At 46.2% G+C, this 10,143-nt stretch overlaps 1 protein-coding gene and 1 long non-coding RNA gene across 3 annotated transcripts; one reads left to right on the top strand and one right to left on the bottom strand.

Moving 5' to 3' along the window:
• Positions 1-1,899: 1,899 nt before the first annotated feature.
• Positions 1,900-6,040, top strand: LYSET (lysosomal enzyme trafficking factor). Of its 2 annotated transcripts, XM_084519959.1 has the most exons (3): positions 1,900-2,122; positions 3,355-3,396; positions 3,967-6,040. In XM_084519959.1, the coding sequence occupies exon 3, from the start codon at positions 3,983-3,985 to the stop codon at positions 4,376-4,378; it is 396 nt and encodes a 131-aa protein (XP_084376085.1). In that variant the 5' UTR covers positions 1,900-2,122; positions 3,355-3,396; positions 3,967-3,982; the 3' UTR covers positions 4,379-6,040. The 2 variants fall into 2 exon arrangements, with proteins under 2 accessions (XP_084376085.1, XP_084376084.1); XM_084519958.1 differs by lacking the exon at positions 3,355-3,396 and having other exon boundaries at positions 1,905-2,122.
• Positions 6,041-9,580: 3,540 nt separating this feature from the next.
• LOC311438141 lies at positions 9,581-10,037 on the bottom strand. The gene is made up of 2 exons (XR_014693943.1): positions 9,898-10,037; positions 9,581-9,802 (listed from the first exon to the last, which is right to left on the bottom strand). It is a non-coding gene; the product is annotated as an uncharacterized lncRNA (long non-coding RNA).
• Positions 10,038-10,143: the final 106 nt, after the last annotated feature.

Here is a 10,143-nt window from a genome sequence, read left to right on the forward strand (position 1 = left end):
TCCTTTTTAACAACTAGGTCAGCATTTTTAAGGAAATGGGCTCTATGCAGCAGCTATTCAATTTCCCATCACTACCCATCACTCTAACACCAATATAAGATGATGCAAGAAAGCCGTGCTTGATTAGAAGGCCAGTCAGGTATAAAGCAACCAGCAGGAAAACTCTATTTACTTCTGGATCACCTGAGATTTTCGTACCTGCAGGCAGGTAAGAAAGAAATAAATACAAGTAAGAAGGGCATTTAATGTTGAACAACATCCCAACTCTGTGTGGTTACTCGTATCTAAAACACCATTCATTAGAACTACACTAACAGTTCATTTAAACTTCACGAAAGATAATTCAACTGAGGTTAAGCACAAAATCTTTCCTGAATCGGGAGTCGGGCTGGTGACTCCTGGCCAGTGCAAGGTTGGCTTTGTCTTTGGTATTGAGCACCATCTAGTGGTCCTCAAAGTGACCGAGGAGATGGACTTTGAGCCTTTAGTTGTGGGTACTTCTCCACAGCGTCATTTTTTTCCAATGACAACTGCAGCACCATACACTTAGTCCTCAGATATCTGGGATATAATCCAAAACACTACTTTCTAACATATTTTTCATTGGAACATCGAGCATAATAGCACAAGCCATCCTAAAACTGATTTTGCAGAAGCTTTATATACTGTCTTAAAAAAAAAACAAAAAACAAAAAAAAAACAAAACCTACTACATCCCCCAAGAAAAATGGCAGAAAATACTAGGTATATATATTTACCCCCTCTCCCCCCCCCATAAGTCATTGCTTTAATATCTTGCATTCGATGCCCCTTTTAAAATTTTCTGTTATTCTTCTTTTTAATTATAGCTGGGTGTGTGTGAATTGTGGCCATGCTGTTTCTCTATAACATCACTTTTATCTTCTCATCTTTCCATATTTCCTTTTTAATGATTTGGATCACCAACTAGAGAGCAGAATTTGATGCTGATTGCCAACGAGCCAGACACTTCCAACACAAACTGAGCATTAGTCAAGGCGCTGACAAACGAAATGGATTTGAAACTATTTCACTCACAGTAAATTCAATGTATGGAGCAGTTCAGAAAGAAGAGTAAGTTGCATAAAAAGAAGCATAAGTAGTATTAGGAAGCATTCAGAAAGGAGCATAAGTAGAATTAGGAAACAGCAGTTTATTTATGACTCTGGTATGCTAACAATTTAAGAAAAAAGCTTACATTTTACATGCAATGCCATGCAATTCCTGAATTGTTCTAACTAGCACAGGAAACCTGTTAACCAGGACTGAATTCAGACAGATGTTGAAACACATCCTGCACACTTTCTAAGCAAGACTGGGATGCAAATTGGTGAACCACATGGAGGTGACAACACACATTTTTTGGTCAATTTAATCACGGAATCACAGAATTGTAGGGGTTGGAAGGGACCTCGAGGGATCACCGGGTCCAACCCCCCTGCCAAAGCAGGTTCCTTAGAGCAGGCTGTCCAGGTAGGCGTCCAGGTGGGCCTTTAATATCTCCAGAGAAGGTATTTATAAGCCTTTCTGGCTTATGTTTTTTTTTTTTTTCCTGTGGATTTTTTTTTCCCTAATGATTTCATTCAGTAGCAACGTGCAAGCAGTAGGCATTTATGTATAAACACCTGCTGCTGCACACTACGTTGTCACCGGAGGGGCTGTTCCACAACACAGTGCCCCCCACCACCATTTTCCGCTACTTTCTGCCGCTGGGGCTCTCCCCCCGCCGAGCGGCCCCCTCCCGGCGCGGTACCGGCGGCCCGGCCGCCATTTTGGGCGAGGCCCCCACCGGCGCGGCGGGGCGCGGGCCCGAGCGAAGATGGCGGCCGGCCAACGCGCCGCCCGGCCAGCGCCCGCCCCGCCGCGCCGCGCCGCGCCTCTCCTCGCCTCGCCCCGCCTCGGATGCGGCCGGGCGCGCCCCGGCAGTGGTTGTCCCGATGCCGGAAGCGGCGGGGTTCCGGGCCGGCCGGGCGGCGATGGCAGCGGGCCGGCAGCGGCGGCGCGGCTGGGCGGGAGCCTCCGCCCCCCGGTGCGGCGGCGCGGGCTGAGGGGAGCGGGCCGCCCGCCGCCGCCCTCCCGCTCCCTGCTTCTCCGCTGGAGGAAGGTGAGGGCACGGGGGGAGCCCCCCGGGGGGCTCGGGGAGCTGAAGTAGGAGCCGGCCCCGGAGGGAGGTGGGGAGCGGGCAGAGCGGGCCCGTCCCGCGCGGGGTGCCCCGGGGCCAGCGCTGCCCCCCCGGTACCGGCAGGAATCCCCTCACGTTCCGCTGCTTCACTTTGTTGCGATTTTAACGGTGTGTGGGCTTTGACTCGGTGCAATCCCTGGGAAGCTTTTTTTTTTTTTTTTTTTTTTTTTTTTTTTCCTTTTAGTGTGAAGTGCTGGCAGCCTTCTCAAATACGTCTAACTTCTGGGAAAAAACGCCTCATGGCTTAGCTGTGGGGTAAATGTGGACTCTGGAGCTTAAGAGTCCGCTGGGGAAAAACTTACCCAAACAGCTATGTCATCTAACTAAACGTATAAACTCAGCGTATTACAAAGCTGACATACTGTTAACTTATATAGAAGTACAAGCTAAACAAATATGCCTCAAAGCTAACAGATTTCTGTGGCGTTTCCCTGCACGTTTGACTGTGTCAGCCACCTGAAGCATGGCAGCGCGAGGGCCGGAGCAGCTTCCCCAGTGCTGCCTGGTCAGATCCTGCCGGGTCAGGGCTGAGAACGTCCTTCAGATGTGGAAAGTCAGAAAGTCTTTGGGGAATGGTGCCCAGAAAGATTAATTTGGCCTTGGGAAGGGGGATCCAAAAAGATGCAATGGCTTTGGTGTCAGTGGCGCTAAACTCTAGCGTAATTCTGTTAATAGTTACAGTTCTGTGTGCACACTGTCTAGTGTATTTAGAACTACTAACTAGCTCGTGATATATTTTGTTTAGAACAGTTCTCCAAAAATTGACTTTAATCCTCTCCAAAATTCTTAGGAAAGGCTCTGATGGTCTATGGCTGCATAACTGTGCCTGGTAGAGCTCTGAGCAGCTGCAGTGGAGCGGTGGCTCGCTCTGCCCTGCCCAGGGATCATCTTGAGGGAAAGCAACAATTTTGCAATTAGTGAAGGTGCTTTGGCTAGTGTGTTTGTGGCTTGTTTCAAGAAGGCTTCAAGTCACTTAGACCCATACAGCCAGCGATCTTAAAGCAGCTAAAGGTTGAGCGCAGCGGTGTGTGTGTGTAGCTTCAATTACTGTGCTTTTGTGTGTGTGTGTGTGGGGGGGGTGTCAGTTGATGGGTGTCTGGTTTGTTCTGCAAGGAGTCTGTTACTAATACCCAGGTTCTCCTCCTTTCCTCCAGAAGGCGTAGTGCAACTGTTTCCACAGGTAGAGCAGAAATACATTAAGTTACATGTAACATCCTGTAGCGCATATCCTCATGTGTGCAAATGGGTACAAGTACACAGCTTTAGTATGTATCTTCTCATGTGTAAATTTAAAACATCTTTTTTTATAGGGTTCCTTGATGGGCACTCAGCTAAAGTTTAATTAAACTGGATGCTGGTGCACTGCAAACGAGTAATGACACTCGTGTTACTAACTGGCTGGCAGCATGTTTGTTTTGGACACAAAAGAGCTGTACAGAAATTCTGAATTTATGGAAAGTCTCGTATAGTCTCACTCAGTGTCTAGAATCACTGGTAGCAGGTTGGATGAATAACTTAGCCGATTCACAACTTCTGTTCTGTTAACTCAGTACTTGACTTTAGCCTGGCAGAACTTATTACCTAGCAGGCGCTAAACTCAGCTATTTAGAAATGTGTGCACATTTTTTTTGTTGTTGTTGTTTTTTTTTTTTTTTTTTCCACTGGTGTGTTGGGAAAGTTATAAAAGTTACCGTATGAAAATCAAGCATCACCTATGTCCCCCTTCTCCACACTGTACTGAAAATGTACTTCTCGTTTTGCTACAGGTGCAGAGCATGGAGAATGATGAACTTCCGCCAGAGGATGGGATGGATTGGTGTGGGGTTGTACTTGCTAGCAAGTGCTGCAGCTTTTTATTATGTCTTTGAAATCAATGAGACTTACAACAAACTAGCACTGGAGCACATTCAGCAACATCCCAAGGAACCACAGGAAGGAACCACATGGACGCACTCCTTAAAAGTACGACTGCTATCCTTGCCTTTTTGGCTGTGGACTATAATCTTTTTAATACCATATTTACAGATGTTCTTGTTCCTCTATTCCTGTACGAGAGCTGACCCCAAAACTGTTGGCTATTGCATCATTCCTATCTGCTTGGCTGTTATTTGCAATCGTCATCAAACATTTGTGAAGGCCTCTAATCAGATCAGTAGATTACAGCTGATTGACACTTAATTTCTAGTTTCCGTAGCCGTTTTGAAGCAATTGCATACGCCTGATCTAATCACGAGACTGAAGTTCTGAGTGAAGGCTGCAAAGAGCCTTTTCTTTCAAACTGTTAAGCAATGAACAGTGACTGTTTTCTATTTAAAAAAATAATTACACAAGTTTTTTAAAGTATGGGTATATCCAAGTGACTTGAGTGGGAGAGCCCTGTGTGACACTTGATGGAAATATTCCTCATTTTGCCTTAATGATGCAAAATTGCTACACTCCATCTGAAATGTTCTGTGGGGAAATAAGTTTCTGGTCCATAACTTTACTCCTGTGCAAAAAAAAAAAATAATGACTTCTTTTGTTTTCCCTTGGAGTAAAATCAATGAACAGATGCTTCTTTTGTGATAAATGTAAAAGGACAAAAAATCAAACTTGATTATAAAAGTTGCACTTAGCACAATTCTTTGCTTTTTCTTTTAAGTAATCCATATCTACATCAGTGCTGGTTTTTAAGGAATTTTTAAAAAATGAATTTAGGAAATACAGGAAGCAAAGAATAAAGTATGTGCAAATCTTTAAAGAGAAAAGGGTACTTTTTGTCTGTGGCATCATACTTTTTTTTTTTTTTTTTTCCCCCAGTGACCAGAATACCATGCTGTAGCAGGCAGGCAGTGAGGAGTGGCACAGGCCTGGAGGCTGGTGCTTTACGCTTTTTCCCTATGATGTCAAAAGCAGCTTGTGCTGGCATTGGGCTGTAGCATGCACAAAATGTGGTTCTTAAGCGTTGCCTTCTCCTACCTATAGGAATCTGCTTTGATAAAAAGCGATTGGAGTTTACTGTCATTCAAATTTCCACTCCAGACATGTAAAAACATGCTCTGTGAGTGCTGATGAATTAACAAAACTTAGTGCTGATGAATTAACAAAACTTCAAATTTGGAAAAGTGAACTGGTAATGGGTTGGGGGATGCTCTAAGCCTGTTGTAAGACAGATACCATGTTTCTTCCAGAAATTTGAGTAAGATACATTCTCCTTCCTGCAGTGAATACAGTTTTTCCTCAGTCATTCTGAAATTCCGCTGACATTTCTTATCCTGGTTTCAGCCCGTTTTCCAGTGCTATTTTGGTATATCATTTAATCCTAACTACCGGATCATGTATTTTGAATAATGTCAAATTTGTTCTTTCTTTTCTCCTTTTTTGTTTCATAGTATAACTAAGTTTTTGAGCCAATGTGGGAGTAACCTGAATGTGAAAATAGTGCAAAATGCGGACTTGGAAAGTAGCAGGCCCTAAACATTATGAGCTAAACTTCTCAGTTACCGTTTTGATTGTACGTGATTGTCAGTACCGAATCATCCGCTTCTGACTACTGTAAGGGAATCCTGGAGCCTATCGGCTTTCTCCAGCTGTGGAAAGAACACTATTTTCAGTGTTGTTACGTTCAAGCATGGTAGTTACAACACCTTAAACTTTCTGTTTGCATTTGGAGATATTTCCAGGCTGTGGTTTCAAATGCCAGCATTGGTGCTAGGACCCGAAAACACAATGTAGCCTTTACAAGAAGGTTTTAAGTTCTAAGTGCAATATGAAAAGGAGGAAGCTGCCATCCTAATATGCTGGAGTAAGAATAAAGTATAAACTCTGACTTCTAGTATCTTTTGGAGTCAGAGCTTTTAAGTTGTGTTGTTTCTTAACTCTAAAAATCATCATCTTATTTATCTATAAAATAAAAACTTTTCAATGTTTATAAACAGAAGTCTGTCAATGCAGATATATATGAACGGCATTTTCTTGTGTACGTTTGCTGTTAGAAAGCAGTGCTGGCAGTCAGCTGCCATAGCTTATTGTTCTCCTGTCCTTCCCTCCGTGCGTGTTTGATCACTTTCGTTGTCTTTTTATTCTCCACGTCCCAATTGCTTGGCTGTAGCCTGAATTTTTGTGGATAGATAGATGAAACTGAATCCCTTCACCATTTCTCTACCTCAGTGTAACAGGGAGATGCCTGTCTAGACTTTTTTTTTTTTAACTTGCTGTAGTTTTTTAACTGAGAAGTTGCTATGATGTGTCTATTAAAAGAAGAACATCGTAAGAGGAAGCACTGAAAATAGAAAGCGATAGGGAGAACTGTCTGAGCTAGTGTTGTGCAACCATATGGCGTTTAGCAAATTCATCAGCACATCTGATGCGATGAGCCAAGGCGGGATGTGGAGCACGTGCTGGGCGCAGCGGTGGCTTGCGGAACGGTGGCTCATGTTTGCAGACTTCTCCATCAGAAACCTGGCTTTAGATTAAAGCTGTCTAAAAGCGTGAGCTTTACACCTAACTACAGAGAGATGCACGAACTAGTTCAGGCCAATGCTGTGTGTGTAAGGATTTGAGCCTGAGGTGGGAAGCAGCAATGGAAAGAAATAAACTATTTAAGCAGCATGTGGGAATACTGCACGACAGGACTAGAAGAGAAAAGCATTTTTGCCAGCATTTTTGGCACCAGTGGAACATAATAAACAGGTGAAGCATCACCAAGAGAGTAAACAAAGAAAAAATAACTATTGCTTTTTACTTGTACAACAGGTAGTGAAATTACTTTGATTACTGTGAAGATTTTTAGGTAGTGTCAAAGCTAATTCTCAGTTGTGGATCATTGCTTGCAACACAAGTTGACGTAATGTAAAAGCTTTTGGGCTAATTGAGCTCAGTTTTACAACCTTTTTTAGAAGACTGCAGTACTTTTCAATTAGTTCTTGATTGCAAATGACAATAACATCCATTTCTACAGCGATGGAATTACTGAAAGATGTGAGACGAGCTCACACCAGAACTTGCTCATACCAATCTTTTCTCCAAGTAGACAGAGAAGATGAATTGCTACAACTGCCGCTTAGAGGTGGAAAAGCTATTTTTACTCATACTCTTTTAACTTAAAATGATTTACCTCAGACTGAAACAGCTTTCTAAAGCAGAAGCTGTCAAAATAGAGGCAGTGATGAAGTTCTGAGAAAAAGAATTAACCTTTACTAGCTTAGCAGTCATTTGGAGCTTTTTCTTTTTTCCCTGCCAAGAAAGTGAGTAGCTGTAACAAGGTTTATTAACATTTATCTCTGTGTCGCTTACCCTGTGGCTTTTTTTTTTTTTTTTTTTGGCTGTGTCACAAGATCAAGCTTTGTCAGGCTGCTGGAGTGTTACTTTTGGGCAGTCTGGAGCATCAGTTTCATTAACTGCTGTACCTTCGCCTGGTGGTACCTGCCCACCTCAGGAGAATCTCTGCCACGTTTTGTAAGTACTGCCGAGCCAGTTCTTCCCTTCCTGTGGGAGAGCAGGTCCAATGAAGAGCCGAAGTGAAGGCTGCAGCCCTTCGAATTTGGCCATCAGTAAGCTGCAATAAAATGTGATTCTTATGAAGCATGTTTCTTCTGGCAGCAAAGTACAGCTGCAAGCTTTTTGGTTTAGCTAAAAATATGAGGATTAAGTTACCCTTGGAACCAAACTCCAGCTTGTGCAGCGTATGTGCTATTAACTGCCCTTTAATTTTCTCTTGCCTTGTCCATTGTTGTCTTAAAAGAATGCTCTCTGGTGGTTTAGTGGTTCAGCTTGTTTATTATTCTAGTAGTTAAAAAAATATATTTTATGTACCAGTCCTGGATGATAAGCTTGTTTGAACACGACTTAATGAACGAAAGCAGTCCAGTAACCATCAGTTAATTTGTAAGAGCCAACTCATCTCTGGCTCTCCTTCAAGCTAGCCCTGCAGTATCGGCCTGTTCTGGAAAGAAAGAGCATGCTGCAGCCACAGAAAGGCTCTTTATTGCTCGGCTCTTCATGCTGCTAGCACAGTTAGCACACATCAAGATGCACGATCAGTGTGTGCTCACCACCGGATCACTCTGTTTCAGAAAGAATCTGATTTCTGGAGCAGCGTGCGTGTAAGGTAACTTTTAAGGCAGAAGGAGTGGGAATTACCTGGGATGCGCTGGGGGATAACGTTCCGTTCGAGTCCTTGTACTGAAAGCAACGGGAGGGAATGTCTGCTGGGAACTGGGGAAGCCTTGCACCTGGCATGGTTGCCAGGCATGATGGCACTACTTCCAGTCGGTGCCTAGTAAGTATCACACTTAAAGGTTTTAAGCTTTTTTTTTTTTTTTTTGTAAAAACACGGTACTTGTTCTGTAGGCTGAACTGAGGTTAACATCAAGCCTCAGTTGTTTGAACCAGCAAATTCAGTTTTCCAAAGCTGTAACAGACTGTCATACACTGAGATCCTGGTCTGTGTGCAGTAGGCTTGCTTTTGACAAGTAAAATGTCCCACCTAAGCTCTCCATGCTGTTACCTTGTTACCTTGGAGCAGCTCAGAAAAGTCAGTTCCCTGCTCCAGGTTTATGGCACTTACCAGAGGTAAGCCTCTAGCTTAGAATTACCTAAATTCCAGCAAAGCTTCAGTACCCCTTTTGTTCTTTAAGAGTTTTGTGGCCACAATAAGGACTAGAAATGATTTTTTGAAGGCTATTCTTGACCCAGTGCTCATCAATCTCTTCTGGAGCCCAGGTGCAGCATTTTATTACCTGTTCATGCTGGTGGCTAAAAACAGTTACCTTGTTACTGGTGCGTCAGCTACATTTGTTTCTACCCTAGGAGAGTTAGGGTTTGCTGCTTCACACCAGGGGTTTTCAACCCATGATTTGCCAGTGGACTATTCATACAGAGAGTACCAGTTTAAGTCTGACGTGTTGCTTTACAGTGACTCCACAGCCCTCACCGCTGGTGGAGCAGTTTGGACTGTGGCCTGGAGGAGAAGCGCTGCTCTCGGTTCTGTAACAGGCTTCACAGCTGCAGCAGCTTCACGATGCCACGAGCACTGCTCACACGAAGCAGCCCTTCTGACACGTTTATCAGTCCGGCTGTTCGTACAGAGCCGTTTGATAAAGCACTTCCTTCGGTGCTAGTATGTTTGCTGGGCTTCTTTATCAACTTCTTGCACTGCTTCAGATAAATGCAGGCAAGCTTGTGCTTGTAGAAAGAATCACTTACTTTCAAAGAGCCATCAGGGCCGGTTGAGCCCTCCGAGACCGCCCGGTCCGGCTGCCCCCAGCCCCCCGTGTCCCGGCCGGGCGGGGCGGGGTGAGGTGAGGCAGGACCGGGGGGGCTGCCTGTGGGACGCGCCCCCCCGGGACCCAGCCGCAGCCCGCTGCCCCGCCGGGCTTTCACAAAGCACCTCACAAACCCTTTTTTTTTTTTTAAATTTTTCTCCTTTTATTGTCATTTCGAGGCGCCGCCGAGCTCCGCAGGGGCGGAGCCCCCACCGGCCGCCTCACTCAACTCAGGGCCGCTGCACCCTCGTCCTCTTCGGCGGGGGGTCCTCGGGCACGCCGCTCCCCTCCGCGCCGTCCTGCTGCTGCTCTTCATCCTCCTCCTCCTCCTCCTCCTCCTCGTCCTCCTCGGCGCCGCCTGCCGGGAGCCGCGCACAGGCCGCGTGAGGGCCCTGCGGGTGCCGGTGCCGCCGCTCCCCCCCCCCCTTCCCCCTCCCCCCCCCCGCGCCTCACCGCCGGTTCCCGCCTCCGGGCGCTCGAGCGGCGCCAGCAGCTGCGCGAGGCGCTCCTGCAGCTCGCCCAGCCCCAGGCGCAGCGCGCGCAGCCGCCCGCCCGGCCCCTCCTCCGCCGCCGGGCACCGCACGCGCACGGAGCGCGCCTCCCCGCCGCGCCGCAGCTCGGCCACCAGCTCCATCGCGCCGCCGAGCCGCCGACGGGCGGCCCCGCCGGCCAATCCGCGCCGCCGCCGCGCCCCGAGCC

This window comes from Aythya ferina (genome assembly GCF_964211825.1).
Source record: "Aythya ferina genome assembly, chromosome: 5".
Taxonomy (NCBI): domain Eukaryota; kingdom Metazoa; phylum Chordata; class Aves; order Anseriformes; family Anatidae; genus Aythya; species Aythya ferina.

What these genes read in the sequence shown, in the direction of transcription:
- LYSET (XM_084519959.1), top strand. Translation starts at nt 3,983, where the DNA reads ATGATGAACTTCCGCCAGAGGATGGGATGGATTGGTGTGGGGTTGTAC.